Source organism: Oryx dammah, unplaced genomic scaffold, assembly GCF_014754425.2.
Source record: "Oryx dammah isolate SB20612 unplaced genomic scaffold, SCBI_Odam_1.1 HiC_scaffold_17, whole genome shotgun sequence".
In the NCBI taxonomy this organism is placed as follows: Eukaryota; Metazoa; Chordata; class Mammalia; order Artiodactyla; family Bovidae; genus Oryx; species Oryx dammah.
Window position 1 is genome coordinate 13,969,857 of NW_024070201.1, and position 23,782 is coordinate 13,993,638.

Consider the following 23,782-nt stretch of genomic DNA (forward strand, 5'->3'; position numbering starts at 1 on the left):
GATCATGCATGGCTAAAGAACAATGCAACGTTCAAAACAAAACCAATTTCAGTGGAAAAGCACTTAAAAAAAAAAATGTTTACAGGCTTGAACATTTAACGTCTAGGAATTGACTTTTGGAATGTTCTCTAGGTTACTAACTGAAGGTAGCTTTGTATGACTAGGGCACTGACTCCTGCTGTACCAGTCTGCCTAGGCTGTATAAACAATGTGCTTTATCGTAAATATCATGATTGGCCGAGCAGGCACAAAGTGTTTGTGGAACTGACTCCAGATAAGAGCCCTTGTCTCTAAGCCTAGTTATGCAGTTTACTGCTGGAGGAAGAAGTGTGTTTTGTGTAACCAGGAGAAAAAACTTCTGAAATCTGAATATGGATTTCTCCAGATGCCACTGTAATAAATAACAGTTGTAATTACAACTGCTTCTGAATCTTAAATTTAATCTGCAACAATGTAGATGGTCGCAAGGTCCCAGAATATAAAAACCTTTGTTTTCATAATCCACATTGCAACAAAATTTTAAGAAACTATTATTTGCCAAGTTGCAATGAAGTATCAAGGAAGAATAGCCACAAATTGTTAAAAAGGTATTAAAATTTTACTCTTTTCCCAACTGCATGCCTGTGCAAGGCCAGATTTTCTTTCCCACACACTTTAATCAAAATAATTTATCATCATAAGTGGAATGCAAAAGTAGATATGCGAGTTAAGCTGTCTTCTATTAAGCCAGAAATAAGAGATTTACAGTGTAAAATAAAAGAATGTTACTCTTTGTAGTACGTTTTTTAAATTTGGGAAAATAGTCTTCACTGAAAATCTTATATACACAAGTCATGGGTTTCCTAGACCAAAAATAAATAAATAAAAATCTAAGACCCAACACTTTAAAGGAGATCAGATGCACTGTAAACTGTTAACATCTAACAGAATAGCTATAATTTGGCTCCTTTATTGGTCCCAATATCACTGAATTTGTAAAAGATACATCAAGATGTTTTTTCTCTCAGTTTTTATGGGGAATAACAATAAAAAGATCTTTTGTTTTGGGACAAGAAAAGACCTCAGATTACCTGCCATCAGCCCCATCAGTTTATCTCAGCCTGCTGTACATATATTACCATTTTACTGTCCATAGGTACTATGGTATGTGATTAAAGGTTAGAAGGCACTGGCCTGGAAGAACTGCCTTACAGCTACTTATCTAGCTTTAAGCATCTAAGCCATTTGTCACATTACTATCATTTGAAACGTATTGAATAACATGAGCTGTAAGTTACACTGAAAGTCTGGAATGATGTTGTCATAGTACATTTTTTGATGTCAATAATAATTTCAAATTTGTTCATTTCTTTCTAAAGTTTAAAATTAATGTTAGAATACAACAAGAATAGTTTAATTATTTCTTTCCATGGCATTAGTCAAATTTTATACTTTCAAAGTGATTTTCAGATAGCAAAGTGAAATTGTCATTTATTAATGAAAATGCTAAACCATAACTAAACAAAAAAAAAGGTTTAGTTTCCCCCTCTCAAGAATTAGTGAGAAAAAAACATTGACTAAGTAGAAAAGAAAAAGTTATCATAGTGAGTATCTATTCCAAATAAGCCTTCACTCATTCAGTAAATATCTGAAGGTTCGTTCAACAAACTGGGGAAAAAGTGGGAAGAGAAAATGGTTGTGATACTGCGTATGTGAAAGTGACCATCTTTGAGATGTTTCATCAGTCATTTTCAATATACCCACCTTATACGGTTTTTCTGAGAGGTTTACATGAAATATACTTGCTTTGTCTGAAATGTTACTGCATTTTCTTCTTTTCATGTTTTAAAATTGTGTTTAATCATTTGTACTGTGGCAATTATACTTACTAATGAGTTTCTAGATAAAAGAAGTGTTATATTTTATTCACATATGGGTTAAACAGGTGTTTGCAAATTAGTTTAGGCACCCTTTTGTTTCAACTGAGAATGCATTGCAAATATCTTAAAAATTAATCTCACAATAACATTATTTTGTAAACTATGCACTGACTGTATAATGGAGTACGAGGTAGATAACAGTATCCAAGTATGGTTATGAATGTAAATTCTAGCCTGTAATGGGGCCTTGAAACTGTTTGCTGAAATAAATTTAATCTGAGGTCTTTTAAGAATTTTAAAAATTTAGGTGTTTTTTAAGGATTTCTACCAAGAAACATCTTATAAGACACTGTATCTCAAAGATGATGATAAAAGAAACTGCTAATTTAATGGTTGATAAAACAACTAATAAAGTGCTACTCATCAGAATACAGCAGTTAAAGATTGGCAATTTAGAAAAATAACAAAAGTTGTATAACTTTCAAACATCTAAAAAAGCAAAAAACAGCTGAAATCAACAGTGGAGCAAAATTCAATTAAATTTTAGTAATACATTCTTTAAAAAATTAAGCACACACAAAAACATGCCAGAGTTCTAGCAGGAACACAAAGTCTGAGAATAAGATATCAAACCTATCATATTATATCTAATTCTGATCTTTACATTCATATTAAAAAGAAAGCAACCTTTTTTTTTAAAGTTCAGAGAAAAGCAAATTACTAAAGAATAAGAAAAATTAAATGGGGCAAATTTACTTAGAGTGAAGAGTTAGCAAGGGTTTTTATCTAGTGTGTTCACAATAAAGCTAAATTCTTCTTGTGAGTAATTAGTGGCTTTCAGGAATGAAAGAGAGAGGGCAGGGAAAAGGAGAGAAGAAGAAAGTAAACAAGAGAAAAAAGAATATGGAAGGCAGTAGGTTTCGTTTATTCTTTCAGAATGTAGTGTTATGAACTACTTAGCAATGCCCCAGGATAATCAGTAAGCTCCATTATAGTTTTACTGTGGTTTTCGGTACCAATCCAGTGATAACGACTTTTAACACAGGATGGTTAGAGACAGAAACCATCAGCCCCCAAACAAAGTGTGGGGCTATGAGACATGAACAAAGGCCCAGTGGGTTCAGAAGAGACATCTGAGGAGACAAGAGAGAGGCATGTATTGAGGGAGTTGGTAGAGAAGACTTCTCAGAAGAAATATATAACCTCCGTTTCAGAGAAAGAATATAATTCTACAACAGAAAATTTCACTAGAGGGTACAGCATGAGAAGCGCTTGTCAACAATGTGGCTGGCATGGTAAGCAGAAAGGACACCCAAGGGGGCCTATGTCCTAATCCAAGGAGCCTTGAATACCTGTTGTATGGCAAAACAGACTCTGGGAGATGTAATTAAAGCTATGGACCTTTCAGATAACGAAATTATTTCTGACAATCTGAGTGGGCTCAACATAACTAAACACATGAACCCTTAAGAGCGGACGGGAGATAGAGATCTGAAGTATGAGAGCGCCTTGACCCACCATTCCTACAGGGACCTTAAGAAAAGCGCAAGAATGTAGGCAGGTGCTAGGAACACGGACTGGCCCTGACTGAAAGTCAGCAAGACAGTGAACCTCAACAAGGAACTGAACTGGCCGAGAACATGAATGAGCTAGCAGAAGGTGCTGCCTAGATTCTCCAGTAAGGAACGCAGGCCAGTCAACACCATGATTTCAGCCTTGCAGGACCCTAAACAGAGAACCCTGCTGAGGTCAGTCAAGTTTCTGACCTACAGAAACTGTGAGACAATACATTTTGGTTATTTAAAGCTGCTTTTGTGGTAATTTGTTAAGGCAGCAAAAAAACTAATACAGATGGTAAGTTTCAGGGAAAAAATATATTTCAAAGTAGAGCAAAGGATGTATGGGTAAGGAAGAATGGAGGAGCTGACAGGGATGAAACTGGTAAAGCAGGTACAGTCCAGGTTATAAGAAATCTACAAGTGTTATTTAAGGCATGGAGATGCTGAAACTTTTAAAGTGGCAGAGACGATGAATAATAGCAAGTGGCAGCAATGCTGTTCACTGGGTATGAGTAAAGGTTGTATAACAATTATCAGTGCAACAGATGATGAAAATCTGAACCAACCAATCAGAATGAAGAGACAAAACCAGTAAGTTTGGGGGACATTTCAGAAGCAAAACACAAGGCTTGGTTCCTGAGTGGTGCTGGAAATGAAAAGAGCAGTCCTAGATAATTCATAACTTAGTCCTGATGATTAGGTGGATGATGTTGTTTACTCAGGGAACAAAAGAAAAGACAAAATATTTTGAGGAGGTTAAAAACAGGAATGGGTAGGGCTTCCCTGGTGGTACAACAGCTAAGACTCCACATCCCCAGTGTAGAGGCCTAGGTCTGATCGCTGGTCAGGGCTGCCATACATGGGGTCACAAAGAATCAGACACAACTGAGCAACTAAGCATGCACGTGCACACTCTTACACACACACACACACACACACTCTCTCTCTCTCTCTCTCTCACACACACACACACATTCTCTCTCTCTCTCTAACACGGAACTAGATCCCACAAGCCCTAACAAAGAGTTTGTATGCCCCAATGATCCCACATGCCACAACTGAGACCTACTGCAACTAAATAGATTAATAAACACAAAACAGGAAGAGGGACACATACTTAATTTTAAAATAAATGGAAAACATAGATTAAGAGTTTTAAGCACTGAGTAAACACACAAAGGGCTTCCCTGGTGGCTCTGTGGTAGAGAATCTGTCTGCCAATGCAGGAGACCTGGGTTCGATCCCTGGGTTGGGAAGATCCCCTGGAGAAGGAAAGGCAAACCGCTCCAGTATTCTGGCCTGGGAAATCTCATGGACAAAGAAGCCTGGTGGGCTACAGCCCATGGGGTCGCAAGAGTCAGACACGACTGAGCAACTAAACAACAACAAACACACAAAGGCAGCACCTGTTTTGTTAGGCTCTATTACCTCTGCTGTTGCTTTCCGGATAGGCAAATGTAGGCTTATTTGGGGAGCGTCGCAGATCACTGTTAAGGAAAGGCTTATCGGGTGGATATACTACATATGGAGATGAGGAATGGCGAACCATACTTCCATTAGACTTTGATGGTTCTGCTAAGATGTTCTGAAAAATAAAAATGCGAAATTACCTTTCAAAATTTTAAATCACATATATTATGTATATATACCTATGTTCCAGTGATGGCGACGAAAGAAGAAATAAAAGTCAATGATCATACACAACAGAATTCAATCATTACTCAAAAATAATAAAACTTTTAAAGTGCTTCACATGTCTAAATGTAGCCATATGCCAAATACTATAAAAAGGAAATAATGTTCACATAACTTGAATACAACTGCTCCACAGAAATACTTAAATGTAGTACTCACAATGAATTTACTACTTTCTTCTAAAAATACCTACTGTAAGATATATATTCAGAAAAGTAAATACTATCTTCTTACAGTATCAGGAACTGCTACAAAGTGACTAAATTAGTCTATTCCCAGTCAACTACATACTTCCTAAGTATCTATCAAAATGCAAAATTCTGGGGGTATACAGAAAGAAAATAAGGTACAGTCCTTATCTCAAAAATTTTACATTCAGTTAGGGGGAAAAAAGGGAGGAGCTACTAGAAAACATGAAGTCTTATCAAACACCTAACTATAAAACTTTACTATTTCCACATGTACATCATTTTGTCATTTGTCATGTTGTTTAATTTGGGATTATGTTTTACATGATGATTTTTCAGTGCACGATACATTTTTGCTTGTTGTAGGTGAAGGGTTCGTAGAAAGACCCAGAGTGGGAAAAGCTCAAGTGGAAGATATGACTCCTAGTTGCTCAAAACTCTGACATTCATTTTTCTTATTCAAATAGCCACAGTAAACTAGGTGCTCAACTCTTACCTTTGGGGAACTATGATTATAAAGTGTACTCGTAATAACCTGAGTCCAGAAAAGTAAAAAGGAACAATGAATAGTTACAATACAGTACAATGCCTTATGGGATAAACAGAGGCCATCAAAATAACCATGTTTCATTTAATTCTGATTAAAAATGGTGGACTGTATTTCTACAATAAAAGCCATGCAAGTTTGCAGCTGATTTAAGAAAGCAAATACAAAACACACACTACGGCTGTGAAAACTAAAAGGGAGGGAAAAGGGCTTGGAAAGGGCAGGAGATAAATCTCAAGACGTTCTCAAATCAATGCTACATTGCTGTGAGAGTCTGTTCACATGTAGCAAGGACTAACAGCTTGCATTTTTCAAACTTTTGGGCAAACTGGCATCAAGTTTTGGAGGTGGCTGGAAAATAGGGTGTCTTTCAATTCTTAAAATATATAATACTGCCAAAGCTCTCGCAAAACACCATGAATATTCACATAAGTTTAAGTATTATTCTTCACAGAGAGCCTTTTATCACAACCTATGAGAATCCTATCATTTAACTACTATTCAAAAAACAATGATTAGGCAGCATTTTAATGAACATATAAACTATGAGCAAATAAACTTATGACTTTCAAAACAAATTTTATTAGTACTACCAAACACGGTACAGATATTAACAAAAGGATTGTGTATAAATAATTACCAAAAACCAAAACAAAAAGTAAACACCCAAATCAAAAAAAGAGAACCATCTTTCCTAAATTCATTGCCTACTAGACCTTGTAAAGTGAACAGTTCAAAATTTCTATTTCTCACTCCACTAAAAGTAATTCCAACCTCAAAAAAAAATCTGTTACATATATAATCATCAAAATACTGCTTGGGTTGAGTCAATTGACAAAAATTATGAAAAGTCTTTTAATATAAAAAGGCAAGTTATAATGAAATTTTTTTGACTAGTAATTCTAAATATATTCCATTTTCTAAGTCTGTCACCTCATTTTGAACATCAGGGTTTAAGCAATGAAAGTCAGTGTTACTATGAACGCTCTGGATCACTGTCTTCATTTGCTGCCAAAAGTCTGAAGCAAGGAATTGGAAGTCACCCCCAAACAAAAGGAAGACAGAAAATAAAACAGCTTTATGAAGTGAAGTGAAGTGAAGTTGCTCAGTCGTGTCCAACTCTACCCGATGGACTGTAGCCCAGCAGGCTCCTTGGTCCATGGGATTTTTCAGGCATGAATACTGGAGTGGGTTGCCATTGCTTTCTCCAGGGGATCTCCCCGACCCAGGGATCGAACCCAGGTCTCCCGCATTGCCGGCAGACGATTTACCGTCTGAGCTACCAGGGAAAAAAATTAATTATAAGAACTATTCTGAAATAAAATTAAACCAAGAAACAAGAAACTGATAACAATTACATATACAAAGTGTCTATTAAACATTGTAAAGGATAAAATGTGGTACTTCAGTTTTAGGAAGTGAAATCCCATCAAATGCTACATAATGATGAACCTTGAGGATTTATGCTTAGTGAAATAAACCTGTTACAAAAAGACAAGTATTTTATGATTCTATTTACATGAGCTATTTAAAGTAATTCATAGCAACAAAGTAGAAATGGTTATTAGTAAGACTAAGGAAGGTTGCAAAGGGGAGTTGTTTCATGGATTACAGAGTTTCTGTTTTGCAAGATGAAAAAGTTCTGAAGATCTGTTTCACAACAATGTGAATATATTTAATATTACTGAACTGTATTTTACAAATGATTAAGATGGTAAGGTTGGAGAAGGAAATGGCAACCCACTCTAGTATTCTTGCCTGGAGACTCCCATGGACAGAGGAGCCTGGTGGGTTACAGTCCATGGCGTCGCAGAGTCGGACAGGACTGAGTGACTAAATTACAAAGATGGTAAGGTAGTAGATAAACACCTAACATGATAATACTTTGGCCACCTGATGCGAGGATTTGACTCACTGGCTCATTCCCTGATGCTGGGAAAGATTGAGGGCAGGAGGAGAAGGGGGTGACAGAGAACAAGATGGTTGGATGGCATCACTGACTCAATGGACATGAGTTTGAGCAAACTCCAGGAGATAGTGAAGGACAGGGAAGCCTGGCGTGCTGCAGTCCGTGGGGTTGTAGAGTCAGACATGACTTAGCAACTCAACAACAATCAGACTCGAGTCCTCACTAATTCAGAGAAACACTTTTTCAAGCTCACCCATGACTTTCACAGTGCTGAACTCACTGACCTCCCAGAAGCACGTGATACAGATCACTTCATCCAAACACTTTCTTCAGAGGAAGGAATACCACAATCTGGTTTTCCTTCTAACACGGCAGTGTCTCCATCACAATCTCCAGCTCTCTCTCACCTTCCCCTTTCTAACTTTAATGCTGGAGTTCTCTAAAGCTTAGTCTTTCCTCCTCTTGTTTCCATTCACATGGATACCTTTGACGATATCATCAACTCTCAGGGCTTTCAAAAAGCCTCTGTTTCCTGATAACTTCCAAGTTTAAGTATGGAATACACACTTTTCCCTCTTGAAACTCCATACTGAAATCAACCTTCCTACATGCTTCCTCCACTTGGATGTCAATATGAGTATCCCAAACAATGTGTCTATAACCAAATTATTGAATCTACTTCTCAAACCAACTCCTCTCATAAGCACAGCACAATAACTGGTACCACCACCTACCTAACTGATCTGGCCAAAACCCGTTGGATGAGTCATTTCTCCTATATATTCCACATCCAGTCTTTCTTGTTGGGTCTCTGTCTTCACAATATAGCAGAAACTCTGCAACTTCTCATCAATTCCACTACTAATTCTCTGTGATCTTTTTGTTTGGACTACCGTAACAGCCCCCCGCCCCCTGAACCATTCTTGCAACACTCCCCCCAACTCCATTTTCCAGATAGTAGTTGTTATGATTAAGAAAATAATTCAAGTAATGTCCTTAATCAAAACCCTCCCAATTGCTTTCCGTCACAAAATAAAATCCAAAATTCTTACTATGGCTCCACATTACCTGACGCCAGGCTGACACTGACCTCATTCCTCACCAGTCTCTCTCTAAACTACCTACTCGCCACCCACCCCCAGCCCTGCCACTCCCCTGCCACCCAGATTTTCCAGCCATACTGACCAACTTTTGGATTTCTACAATGCATAGTACACTCCATTTTCATTTGCTACATTTACTCTGCTCGGAAAGCTCCCTTCCACACATGACTCAGTTATCTATTTGGAAGTATGTCAGTGAGGTAAGGGGAGATTAGTTCAAGATGGTGGAATAGATGGATGTGAGTTCATCTCTTCCTGTGAAAGCACTGAACTGAAACTAGCTGCTGAACCACCGTGGACAGGAGGATGTGGAAACCCACCAAAAAGATACCAAAGGCAAGGGAGAAGCCACACGATGGGAGGAGGGATGCAACTATGATAAAATCAAATCCCATACCCACCCGGTGGGCAACACACAAACTGGAGAACAATTACACCACAGAGGTTCTCCTACTGTTGTGAAGATTCCAAGCCCCCCATCAGGCTTCCCAACCTGGAGATCTCACAAAGGGATCTGACAAAGATCAATCCCCAGGGAATCTGATTTTGAAGGCCAGTGGGATTCGACTGCAGAACTTCCACAGGACTGGAGGAAACGGACTCCACTCTTGGAGGACACAAACAAAATCTTGTGAACACCAGGGCCCAGGGAAAGGAGTAGACATCCCTCCCACAGGAGACGGAACCAGACCTACCTGCTAGCACTGGAGGGTGTCCTGGGGAGGCGTGGGCTGGCAGTGGCTCACAGAGGGGATGGGGCACTGGCTGCAGCAGGCCTGGGAGGTGGCCCCTTGGCATAAGCCCTCTTGGAGGTTCACTTCAGTTCAGTCGCTCCGTCGTGTCCGACTCTTTGCGACCCCATGAATCGCAGAACGCCAGGCCTCCTTGTCCATCACCAACTCCTGGAGTCACCCAAACTCATGTCCACCGAGTCGGTGATGCCATCTAGCCATCTCATCCTCTGTCGTCCCCTTCTCCTCCTGCCCCCAATCCCTCCCAGCATCAAAGTCTTTTCCAATGAGTCAACTCTTCGCATGAGGTGGCCACAGTACTGGAGTTTCAGCTTTAGCATCAGTCCTTCCAAAGAACACCCAGGACTGATCTCCTTTACGATGGACTGGTTGGATCTCCTTGCAGTCCAAGGGACTCTCAAGAGTCTTCTCCAACACCACACTTCAAAAGCATCAATTCTTCGGCGCTCAGCTTTCTTCACAGTTCAACTCTCACATCCATACACGACCACTGGAAAAACCATAGCCTTTACTAGACAGACCTTTGTTGGCAAAGTAATGTCTCTGCTTTTCAATATGCTATCTAGGTTGGTCATAACTTTCCTTTCAAGAAGTAAGCGTCTTTTAATTTCATGGCTGCAATCACCAACTGCAGTAATTCTGGAGCCCAAATAAATGAAGTCTGACACTGCTTCCACTGTTTACCCATCTATTTGCCATGAAATGATGGGACCAGAGGCCATGGTCTTAGTTTCCTGAATGTTGAGCTTTAAGCCAACTTTTTCACTTTCATCGGGAGGCTTTTAAGTTCCTCTTCACTTTCTGCCATAAGGGTGGTGTCATCTGCATATCTGAGGTTATTGATATTTCTCCCGGCAATCGATTCCAGATTGTGTTTCTTCCAGTCCAGCGTTTCTCATGATGTACTCTGCATATAAGTTAAATAAGCAGGGTAACAATATACAGCCTTGACGTACTCCTTTTCCTATTTAGAACCAGTCTGTTGTTCCATGTCCAGTTCTAACTGTTGCTTCCTGACCTGCATATATGTCTTGGAGGTTCAGTTCAGTTCAGTCGCTCAGTCGTGTCCGACTCTTTGCGACCCCATGAATCACAGCACACCAGGCCTCCCTGTCCATCACCAACTCCCGGAGTTCACTCAGACTCATGTCCATCAAGTCAGTGATGCCATCCAGCCATCTCATCCTCTGTCATCCCCTTCTCCTCCTGCCCCCAATCCCTCCCAGCATCAGAGTCTTTTCCAATAAGTCAACTCTTCACATGAGGTGGCCAAAGTACTGGAGTTTCAGCTTTAGCATCATTCCTTCCAAAGAAATCCCAGGGCTGATCTCCTTCAGAATGCACTGGTTGGATCTCCTTGCAGTCCAAGAGACTCTCAAGAGTCTTCTCCAACACCACAGTTCAAAAGCATCAATTCTTCAGCGCTCAGCCTTCTTCACAGTCCAACTCTCACATCCATACATGACCACTGGAAAAACCATAGCCTTGACTAGACGGACCTTAGTTGGCAAAATAATGTCTCTGCTTTTGAATATGCTATCTACGTTGCTCATAACTTTTCTTCCAAGGAGTAAGCACCTTTTAATTTCATGGCTGCAGTCACCATCTGCAGTGATTTTGGAGCCCCCCCAAAATAAAGTCTGACACTGTTTCCACTGTTTCCCCATCTATTTCCCGTGAAGTGATGGGACCGGATGCCATGATCTTCGTTTTTTGAATGTTGAGCTTTAAGCCAACTTTTTCACTCTCCTCTTTTACCTTCATCAAAAGGCTTTTTAGTTCCTCTTCACTTTCTGCCATAAGGGTGGTGTCATCTGCATATCTGAGGTTATTGATATTTCTCCCAGCAATCTTGATTCCAGCTTGTGTTTCTTCCAGTCCAGCGTTTCTCATGATGTACTCTGCATATAAGTTAAATAAGCAGGGTGACAATATACAGCCTTGACATACTCCTTTTCCTCTTTGGAACCAGTCTGTTGTTCCATGTCCAGTTTTAACTGTTGCTTCCTGGCCTGCATGCAGATTTCTCAAGAGGCAGGTCAGGTGGGCCTGGGATTCCCATCTCTCTCAGAACTTTCCACAGTTTATTGTGATCCACACAGTCTTGGAGGTTAGTCCTACCTAAAGTCTGTAGACTCCAGGGCTGGGTCCCTCAAGCAAAAGGACTGACAGGGGTGTAGCAGAGCTCCACCCACCAGCAGACACTTGGATTCAAGTTTTACGGAATGTTTGGCCTGCCCACCAGAGTCAGATCCAGTCTTTCCCACCACCAGTCCCCTCCATCAGGAAGCTTGCCCAAGTCTCTTGACCTTATCCACCAGAGAGCAAACAGAAGAAGCTAGAAGAACTACCTTCCCACAGCTTCCAGAATGAAAACCACAATCACAGAAAGAAAATCAAAATGAAAAGACATTTTTTCTAGATTCCATACATATACATTAATATGTTATATTATTTTTCTCTCTCTGACTTACTTCACTCTGTGTAACAAGCTCTAGATTCATGCACCTTATTAGAACTCACTCAAACTCATTCCTTTTTTATGGCTGAATAATATTCCGTTGTATATATACCAAACTTCTTTATGCATTCATCTGTCAGAGGACATCTAGGTTGCTTCCAGGTCCTGGCTATTGTATATAGTGCTGCAATGAATACTGCAGTTCCTGTGTCTTTTTCAATTATGGTTTTCTCAGGGTATATGCCCAGCAGTGGGATTGCTGGGTCATAAGGTAGTTTCACTCCTAGATTTTTTTTTTTTTTAAAGAAATGTCCACACTGTTCTCCATAGTGGCTGTATTAATTTACATTCCCACCAACAGTGTAGGAGGGTTTTCTTTTCTCCACACCCTCTCTAGCATTTACTCTTTGTAGACTTTTTGATGATGGGCATTCTGTCCATCATCTGTCAATGAGGCCATTTTCTTCAATGAGGTGCTATCTCACTGTAGTTTTGATTTGCATTTCTCTTTTCATTCCAATCCCAAAGAAAGGCAGTGCCAAAGAACACTCAAATTACCGCACAATTGCATTCATCTCACATGCTAGTAAAGTAATGCTCAAAATTCTCCAAGCCAGGCTTCAGCAATATGTGAACCATGAACTTCCTGATGTTCAAGCTGGTTTTAGAAAAGGCAGAGGAACCAGAGATCAAATTGCCAACATCCTCTGGATCATGGAAAAAGCAAGAGAGTTCCAGAAAAACATCTATTTCTGCTTTATTGATTATGCCAAAGCCTTTGACTGTGTGGATCACAATAAACTGTGGAAAATTCTTCAAGAGATGGGAATACCAGACCACCTGACCTGCCTCTTGAGAAATCTGTATGCAGGTCAGGAAGCAACAGTTAGAACTGGACATGGAACAACAGACTGGTTCCAAATAGGAAAAGGAGTATGTCAAGGCTGTATATTGTCACCCTGCTTATTTAACTTATATGCAGAGTACATCATAAGAAACACTGGACTGGAAGAAACACAAGCTGGAATCAAGATTGAGGGAGAAATATCAATAACCTCAGATATGCAGATGACACCACCCTTATGGCAGAAAGTGAAGAGGAGCTAAAAAGCCTCTTGATGAAAGTGCAAGAGAGTGAAAAAGTTGGCTTAAAGCTCAACATTCAGAAAATGAAGATCATGGCATCCAGTCCCATCACTTCATGGGAAATAGATGGGGAAACAGTGGAAACAGTGTCAGACTTTATTTTGGGGGGCTCCAAAATCACTGCAGATGGTGACTGCAGCCATGAAATTAAAAGGTGCTTACTCCTTGGAAGAAAAGTTATGAGCAACGTAGATAGCATATTCAAAAGCAGAGACATTACTTTGCCGACTAAGGTCCGTCTAGTCAAGGCTATGGATTTTCCTGTGGTCATGTATGGATGTGAGAGTTGGACAGTGAAGAAGGCTTAGCACCGAAAAATTGATGCTTTTGAACTGTGGTGTTGGAGAAGACTCTTGAGAGTCCTTTGGACTGCAAGGAGATCCAACCAGTGCATTCTGAAGGAGATCAGTCCTGGGATTTCTTTGGAAGGAATGATGCTAAAGTTGAAACTCCAGTACTTTGGCCACCTCATGCGAAGAGTTGACTCACTGGAAAAGACTCTGATGCTGGGAGGGATTGGGGGCAGGAGGAGAAGGGGATGACAGAGGATGAGATGGCTGGATGGCATCACTGACTTGATGGACATGAGTCTGAGTGAACTCCGGGAGTTGGTGATGGACAGGGAGGCCTGGCCTGCTGCGATTCATGGGGTCGCAGAGTCAGACGCGACTGGACTGAACTGAACAATGTTGAGCATCTTTTCATGTGTTTACTAGTAGATTTATTAATATATAATAGACCTCTTTGTCTTCTTGAGCTGCCTGTATATTTTGGAGATTAATCCTTTGTTAGTTATTTCATTTAAAATTATTTTCTCCCACTCTTTGGGCTGTCTTTTGGATAATTTTTCAAGTTTTTTCACCTTGTTTAGTTTCCTTTGCTATGCAAAAGCTTTAAAGTTTAATTTAGGTCTCACTTGGTTATTCCTGTTTTTATTTCCAATACCCTAGGAGGTGGGTCATAGAGGATCTTGCTGTGATTTACATCAGAGTGTTCTGCCTATGTTTTCCTCTAAGAGTTTTATAGTTATTGGTCTTACATTTAGTCAGTAGAGGTTGGGAGAAATTGAGAGAGTAGCACTGAAACATACATTACCACATGTAAATCAGATCGTATGAATTGGCTGTACGACGCAAGCTCAAATCTGGTGTTCTATGACAACCTAGATAAGCGGGATGTGGGAAGGAGGTTCAAGAGGGAAAAGACATATGTATACCTATGGCTAATTCATGCTGATGTATGGCAGAAACCAACATTATAAAGCAATTATGCTCCATATTAAAAATAAATTTAAAAAAGTTAAAAGGCAGATGATTCTGTCCCAGAAGAAGGAGCAAGATAAAGCCCCAGAGAAGTCTGTCAGTGAGTTTTCCCTGCCTACCTATCTAAAGTTGCACTCTTTGTCATTCTATCTTCTTACCCTTTTAAAAACACTTATTCCTACATGATATATTTATTATCTCTATGTCCTGTGGAAAAATAAAAACTATATATTTAGTTTATGTTCCTGACAGAGATTTTAAAAACTTAGAATTTTTAAGTAATGGACTGTCTTTGTTATAGTGGGGCCTCTGGCAAATATTAAAAAAACAAAAAAAACCTACCAGGCAATTAGCCCTCAAGAGAAGGGGCTAGAGATTGAGTTCAATCACCAATGTCTGATGATTTAATTAATCATATCCACATAATGAAACCTCCATAAAAAAAACTCTTGAACAATGAGGCCCCGGGAGTGTCCAGATTGGTCACAGAAGCTCGTTTACATCTTACCCTTTGTGTCTCTCCATTAGGCTGTTCTGGAGTTGTATCCTGTATTTAAAATGAAAAAAGTTTTAACTAAGTGTAGTGTTTTCCTGAATTCTGTGAGTCATTCTAGCAAATTACTGAATGTGATGGAGGAGAGTTAGCAGAACTCCTTAACCTGCAGTTGGCTGGGAAGAAATAGATTCCTTAGGGACATCTGGAACTTGCAGGTGGCAACTGAAATGGGGCCAGTCTTGTGAAACTTAGTGTCTTAACCTGCATGTTTGCACTGCACTATCTCCAGCTGGTGTCAGAACTGACTGATGGGACACTCAGTTGGCATAGAAAAATTGGATGTTCCAAACAGACAATAAATGCTTAATCTGTTCAATGAATTATATAAATATTCTTCAAAATACAAAAACTTCATAGTGTTTATAATACTGAATTATCCTGTTCAATAAAGTTCTAGAATTTCCACCAAAGAACAGCAGAAGACCAAGAATAGCTGCATTTCTCTTGAAGAACAAGGCAGATAGTTGCACTCAGATTAAAAAAAAAAATTAAAATCATTAGGAAAGTGAGTAGAGACATAGGCAGAGACAAATACAACAATGGGACAAAGAGCCCAGTAACACAGCCACACACATACGGAAATTAATATACTGACAGCTGGAATTGTAAACCACTAGGGAAAGAATGAGTTTCAACAAGTAATGCTGAAATAATTGTGCATCTTAAATAAAACATGAAATTGGATCCCTACCTCACAGCACACTAATTTCAAGCAAATAAAAGATAATAGGCCCCAACTTAAAATATGTAGAGAAAAATACGGAAGAATATCATTAAGGCTTTGGAAGAACTTAACCAAGGAAGAATTTAACCAAAAAATAATAATCCTGAAAGAAAAAAATAAGTTTTATTACATTAAAACAATGAACTCTTATTAATCAAAACATATCATAAAAAGACAAACTAAAGAGTACTAGAATACTCCTGATAGATAATAAACACCTAGAATACATAAAGAATGACTATAAATCAATTTAAAAAAAGAAAAACCAATCGAAAGCAGGCAAAAGTTACCAATGGGCATTTCATAGAATAACAAAACCCACAAGACCAGGAAAATTATGAAAAGAAAAAAAGCATCTTCATCAATGAAGAGGGAGCACAAATAACAGGATATCACTTCACAGAACCTCTCAACAACAACAAGACACAACATCACCTGTTAAAATAGGATAGACCTATTAAAATAGACTAAAGGAGATTGTTGATGGGAATGCAAACTGTAACAATCACTTTGGCAAGCAATTCAGCAATTCCAAATAAAGTTAAAGATGCACCCACTCTATGACACAGTATTTCATTAAATTATTAACTGAACTATTTTCTCTGTATTCTCTTAAAAAAAAGTGTTCTAAGTTTCTGAACATATACTACAACCCATTACTGAGCTGCAATTCGCAGCCCAACCATCACTTGTAAAATCGCTGCTTCTCAGACCGTTTGGTGTCAGGCAGCCCTTACACTCAAAAATTGCTTAAGACCCCCAACAAGCTTTTCCTTATAAGTGGATTACATCAGTTGCTATTTATCACGTGAAAAAAATTAAAACTGAGAAAATTTAAAGATATTTACTACCTTAAAAATAATAAATCCATGTTAGCATAAATATAATTTTTGAATAAAAATTAAGTATGTCACCCAAAAAATTAAGTGGCACTGTTTTACATTTCTGCAAATCTCTTTAATTCTTGCCTTAAAAGAAGGCTGCTAGATTTTATTTGCTTCTGTATTCACCCTGTTTTGGTTGATGTATATAAAGAATCTGGTTTCCCACAAAGTGGCTGGGTAAGGAAGGATACTAAAGATCTCCTCAAAGGTCTTTAGACCATTCTGAAAACTACCATTCTAGAAAAAATTTTGCACATATGGAACATACAGAGATGATTACAACAGGACTGTTCATTATAGCTGGCAAACATGAACAAACCCTAAAAACTCCAAAGCCCATCAAGATACTATACTACACAGAAATATAAAAGGACGACATTTGCTAGTTGTGTAATTTTGAATTAACCTTTCTGTACCTTATTTTGCTCATTTGAAAATGCAGATACTAAAGATTTTTTAAATCTCATAAAATTACTGTATGGATTAGATACATTAATATATAAAAAGTATTTAAAATGCATGCCAGAAAATGAGTGCTACACAAGTATTACACATTATTATAACCTCAAAATGTGTGTGTGAAAGAGTGAGGGTAAAAGACAAAAGCAGGAAGATGCACAAAGGGGCATGAATGTATTCATTTTATGATTCCCAAAAATAAATCTCATAAGAAATCTATGAAACAATCATAAAACTCTTCTCAGAAAAATAAATAAAGAGCAAGTTTGTTAATGGGCCTGGATAAAAAGCCAGAGAGACTAATTAGGAGACTAGCTTGTTAAGTCCAAAGTGATATAAGAGTGTGTTGACCAGACTATTCAGTCCATGAATTCTCAGGCCAGAATACTGGAGTGGGTCGCTTTTTCCTGCTCCAGGAGATCTTCCCAACCGAGGGATCGAAATCAGGTCTCCCGCATTGCAGGCGGATTCTTTACCAGCTGAGCCAAAAGGGAAGACTGATCATTATTAAGGGGAAAATGTAAAACAAATTAAAAAAAAAAACACAGGAAAGATAGTTACAACACTATGCTGATTATATACTTTGTATCATTATGCCTGATCATACTAATATTTTCCTGAGACTCTCCACTAGCGAGTTGATACACAGCAGTCATTCAATAAATGTTAGCTGCTGTCACTCTTCCTGCTGTTGTTGCAGTGAAAGGCTTATAAGAACAATTCAAATGTATCACCTACTTCCACATTGTTCACATTTGAGATTTATTTACACCTCAACTGCTTCTTACAGATTGTGTTATTTGTGAATTTACCTAAGAAAAATCCTTGCCTGCTAAAAGCATCTCCATTTAGATTACACCTAAACTGGGTCTGGGGCTTCCCCCTTGGTTCTGTGGTAAAGAATCTGCCTGCAATGCAGGAGCCCTGAGTTCAAACCCTGGGTCAGGAAGATCCCCTGAAGAGGGCATGGCAACCCACTCCAGTATTCTTGGTTGGAGAATCCCATGGACAGAGGAGCCTGGCGGGCTACAGTCCATAGGGTTGCAAAGAGTCGGACACAACTAAAGCAACTGAGCACCCATGCTGGGTTTATCAATGTTAAATACACAGAAACTGTTAATATTCACAACTCTGAAATCTCATTATGAGTAGCCTGCTGAGTTCATGTTGTAGGTTTAAAAGGTCTTTTGTTGTCTTATTTTATGAGCAGTTGTCTGTTAGGCTAAAGTGCTTTATAAATTCTGTTATAAATGCCAGGCTTATTTTTGATACGACAGTTAAAGTATCAAAGCATGGACATTATACATCGATAAATTGTCATTTTTGTTTTGAGACATAGTGACTTCCAAATTAGACATTTTGATTTAAAACATCAAGTTAAAAGAGTTACACTTTGATGTGTAAAGCATTCTAGATATTCTTAAGAATACTCTGGAAGCTGAGAATCCACTTAAAGCTGAGCTTAGATATAAAAATATATGTTTCCTATTAAAAACTCTATAGAACTTCTGTCCCTTGGAGAAAGAAATGGCACCCCACTCCAGTACTCTTGCCTGGAGAATCCCATGGGTGGAGGAGCCCGGCAGGCTACAGTCCATGGGGTCACAAAAAGTCAGACACGACTGAGCCACTTTGCTATCACTTTCAGGATTTCTGTCCAGGTTACCTTAAAATACTAAGGGTTGACCACACGCCAGTAACTACTTCGGCTAGATGGCCTTGGTAGACTTCAGCTCAAGTCAACATTTATAGGCATTTTCCTTTCTCAGTCTCCAAATGATGTTTTGAGAGTGGTGAAAAACACTTCTCTCCTAATATTATTTATTTTTTCTCCCAATAAAATTTAATCACAACTCCTATATAATCTCAAAACCACAATCAGAGAAAACTAACTAATCTAATCACAAGGACCACAGCCTTGTCTAACTCAATGAAACTATGAGCCATGCCGTGTAGGGCCATCCAAGACAGATAGGTCACGGTGGAGAGTTCTGACAAAATGTGGTCCACTGGAGAAGGGAATGGCAAACCACTTCAGTATTCTTCCCTTGAGAACCCCACGAACAATATGAAAAGGCAAGAAGACAGGACACTGAAAGATGAACTCCCCAGGTAGGTGCTACTGGAGATCAGTGGAGAAATAACTCCAGAAAGACGAGAGCCAAAGCAATGAAGAGATGGAGCCAAAGCAAAAACAACACCCAGCTGTGGATGTGACTGGTGATGGAAGCAAGGTTCGATGCTGTAAAGACCACTATAGCATAGGAACCTGGAATATTAGGTCCATGAATCAAGGCAAATTGGAAGTGGTCAAACAGGAGATGGCAAGAGTGAATGTCGACATTTCAGGAATCAGTGAACTAAAATGGACTGGAATGGGTGAATTTAACTCAGATCACCGTTGTATCTACTACTGTGGTCAAGAATCCCTTAGAACAAACGGAGTAGCCATCATAGTCAACAAGAGTCTGACATGCAGTAGTACTTGGATGCAATCTCAAAAACAACAGAATGATCTCTGTTTCCAAGGCAAACCATTCAGTATCACAATAATCCAAGTCTATGCCCTGACCAGTAATGCTGAAGCAGTTGAAGATGAACAGACTTAGCTAACACCCAAAATAGACGTCCTTTTCATTACAGGTGACTGGAATGCAAAAGTAGGAAGTCAAGAAATACCTGCAGTAACAGGCAAATTTGGCCTTGGAGTACAGAATGAAGTAGGGCAACGGCTAATAGAGTTTTGCCAAGAGAACGCACTGGTCATAGCAAACATCCTCTTCCAACAACACAAGAGATGATTCTACACATGGACATCACCAGAAATCAGACTGATCATATTCTTTGCAGCCGAAGATGGAGAAGCTCTATACAGCTGGCAAAAACAAGACCAGGAGCTGACTGTACTCAGATCATGAACTCCTTAATGCCAAATTCAGACTTAAATTGAAGAAAGTAGGGAAAACCACCAGACCATTCAGGTATGACTTAAATCAAATCCCTTATGATTATACAGTGGAAGTGAGAATTATATTTAAGGGACTAGATCTGATAGAGAAGTGAAAAGCAAAGGAGAAAAGGAAAGATACATCCATTTGAATGCAGAGTTCCAAGGAATAGCAAGGTGAGATAAGAAAGCCTTCCTCAGTGATCAGTGCAAAGAAATAGAGGAACACAAAAGAATGGGAAAGACTACAGTTCTCTTCAAGAAAATTCGAGATACCAAGGGAACATTTCATGCAAAGATGGGCTCAATAAAGGACAGAAATGGTATGAACCTAACAGAAGCAGAAGATATTAAGTGGCAAGAATACATAGAAAAACTGTACAAAAAAGATCTTCATGACCCAGATAATCATGATGGTGTGATCACTCACCTAGAGCCAGACATCCTGGAATGTGAAGTCAAGGGGGCCTGTGGAGGTGATGGAATTCCAGCTGAGCTATTTCAAATCCTAAAAGATGATGCTGTCAAAGTGTTGCACTCAATATGCCAGCAAATTTGGAAAACTCAGCAGTGGCCACAGGTCTGGAAAGGTCAATTTTCATTCCAATCCCAAAGAAAGGCAATGCCAAAGAATGCTCAAACTACTGCACAATTGCACTCATCTCACATGCTAGCAGAATAATACTCAAAATTCTCCAAGCTAGGCTTCAACAATATGTGAACCATGAACTTCCAGGATGTTCAAGCTGGATTTAGAAAAGGCAGAAGAACCAGGGATCAGATTGCCAACATCTGCTGGATCATTGAAAAAGCAAGGAAGTTCCAGAAAAAGATCTACTTCTGCTTTATTGACTATGCCAAAGCCTTTGACTGTGTAGATTACAATAAACTGTGGAAAATTCTGAAAGAGATGGGAATACCAGACCACCTGACCTGCCTCTTGAGAAATCTGTATGCAGGTCCGGAAGCAACAGTTAGAACCAGACTTGGAACAACAGACTGGTTCCAAATAGGTAAAGGAGTACTCAAGGCTGTATATTGTCACCTTGCTTATTTAACTTATATGCAAAGTGCATCATGAGAGACGCTGGGCTGGAAGAAACACAAGCTGGAATCAAGATTGCTGGGAGAAATATCAGTAACCTCAGATATGCAGATGACACCACCCTTATGGCAGAAAGTGAAGAGGAACCTCTTGATGAAAGGAAGCCTCTTGATGAAAGTGAAAGAGGAGAGTGAAAACGTTGCTTAAAGCTCAACATTCAGAAAACTAACATCATGGCATCTGGTCCCATCTCTTCCATGGTAAATAGATGGGGAAACAGTGACAGACTTTATTTTGGGGGGCTCCAAAATCACTGCAGCTGGTGACTCCAGCCATGTAATTAAAAGATGCTTACTCCTTGGCAGGAAAGTTATGACCAACCTAGACAGCATATTAAGAAGCAGAAACATTACTTTGCCAACAAAGGTCCATCTAGTCAAGGCTATGGTTTTTCCAGTAGTCATGTATGGATGTGAGAGTTGGACTATAAAGAAATCCGAGCACCAAAGAACTGATGCTGTTGAACTGTGGTGTTGGAGAAGACTCTTGAGAGTCCCTCGGACTGCAAAGAGATCCAACCAGTCCATCCTACAATCAGTCCTGAATGTTTACTGGAAGGACTGACGTTGAAGTTGAAATTGTAGTACTTTGGCCATGTGATGCGAAGAGCTGACTCGTTTGAAAAGACCCTGATGCTGGGAAAGACAATGTGGGAGAAAAATGGACCACAGTAGATAAACTGGTTGGATGGCATTACCGACTCAATGGACATGAGTTTGGGTAACTCCAGGAGCTGGTGATGGACAGGGAGTTCTGGTGTGCTGTAGTCCATGGGGTCGCAAACAGTCAGACACTACTGAGTGACTGAACTGACTGAAATAATCTCATCCATCTACTTACACTTAATAGGCTAAGCTTGTCTTTTATCTTCCCTTTCACTGACTTAGTTCTTGGATAACTCAAGTTGTTACCTTCCTTTTTTCCTGTTAATCTTCTCTGACCTCTCCACACACTTTGCTACCTTCATTGTGCTGAAACCCTGAATATCACTTCTAGCCTCAGCAAAACAAATTTTAGCAACAGTCACCAAAAGGTGAAACTGGGAAAAGGTGTATTTTCGCCAAGGTGATTCTGCTGTTACTGTTTCCTTAAATTTTTCCCCATTAACTTCTATGACAATTTTACCCTAATATTCCTCTTTTCTCATATTTTAACAATTCACCTAACCGAACTCTACCTTCACACTACCTCTGCCTATTTCAAATTATTTCAAGTTTTCTGAAAGCACTTGTCTTGGCACATATTCCAAATTGCCTGTGGGGCCTTTTTCTCCTCCCTTTTCGTCTCCTGGGACAAGCATTTCCTATTCTTTCACCACTCAGCTAGTTCCATCTTCCCTACCCCAAGAACTGCCAATCACTTTCACGTAGGTTCTTCTAGCAGGGTGGTATTTATCAAACTGTACTTTGTAACAACCTAATTACGTGTAGCTTCTCTTCAATGCTTTCTTCCTTAGTAGCAAGGATTCTTCCCTATTTTCATCTGTGTAATCCTAGAGCCTGTCTGTATGCCACTCAGGTTTGCTAGACAAAGAGCTAATGGCTCCAACTTGAGCTTCTTCACATTCATTTACTGCCTATCTACTCCCAATGCGAAGGGTCCCGCTCCAACAAAATACTAATACCTTAACAGGCTAGCGATTCTTCTAGAGGTCAATACAGTACTTAACATCAGCTCTTCCTGCTAATTTGCAACCTGGGGTCATCGTAATATAGTGGAAGCGGGAAGAGCGCCCGCGCGCTCGGGGTAGGCTAAGCACAAATCGAAGTTACTGGGAGGAAAGGAGGAGGCATTGAAGGCAAAGATATCCGAAGCAGCACTCGACTGCGTACAATTCAACATCTGCCAATCAAGCCGACTAACTAGAGCGCCCACCTGGTCTCGGAGAGTTTCCAAGAGGGGCCGTTACACCCACGTGACCCGGGAACGCGGTTTTCGCGGGCCAAGGTGTAGTTAGCCATCCCTGCGAGTCCAGGCAACGTTCTGCAAACCAGAGCGGCTACGCCGAAAGGTGGCGGGGAGAGACAGACCTGGGCCGTCTCAATTGCAGGGTGCAGCCTCAAACGAAGCAGTGGGCGCCGAGGCAGCAACGGGGCCACCTAGGCATACCCCGCGGCTCCCCAGGACTGGAGGGAGACGCGGGACCGAGAGCGCTCTGAAAAGTGAGATAATGCACAGGGGGCGCCGGGACCGACTGAGGGTCTGTTCGGAGGTCAACGGCTTCTTACCGAGAACTGAGAAGCCGAAGTCTCAGAGACCGATGCTGCCGCCATCTTCCAGCCAGCCCAGGGGAGCTCCGCAGCCCCGGTACGCTCCGGGTTCGCGTGGCTGTTCTTCAAGATTCGCGAGCCGCCCGCCAGGGGCGACCCTGAGCCGAACCCCTGATGGAAGGGGCTAGGGTGCTGGTGCCGGGTCTGGAAACCCCTGCCACACACCCCCAGCAGGACGCCCACGCTCGGAGCACACACGGAAAGACCACACGCCCTAACGGACGTCCTGAGCAACCAATCAAAAGAGCAGGCGTCTTCCGGTGGCGGGAGAACCCGCCTCTTCCCTCGGTGACGTCACAAGGTAGCTAGTCGCCGACGGAGCGCCGCCGGGACGCGGTGGGCGACCGGGCGGCGCT

The 23,782-nt window shown here is 40.3% G+C and overlaps 1 protein-coding gene across 1 annotated transcript in view; it reads right to left on the bottom strand.

Annotated features, from left to right (window-relative positions):
• CEP57 (centrosomal protein 57) overlaps positions 1–23,776 on the bottom strand; it is a 43,097-nt gene extending 19,321 nt beyond the window's left edge. Inside the window, exons 1-2 of the mRNA XM_040257889.1 lie at positions 23,385–23,776; positions 4,847–5,003 (exon numbers count right to left, since the gene is read on the bottom strand). Coding sequence (XP_040113823.1) covers positions 4,847–5,003; positions 23,385–23,429 — 202 coding nt within the window. The 5' untranslated portion in view covers positions 23,430–23,776. The remainder of the gene's footprint in view (positions 1–4,846; positions 5,004–23,384) is intronic.
• Between the last annotated feature and the right edge of the window lie 6 nt (positions 23,777–23,782).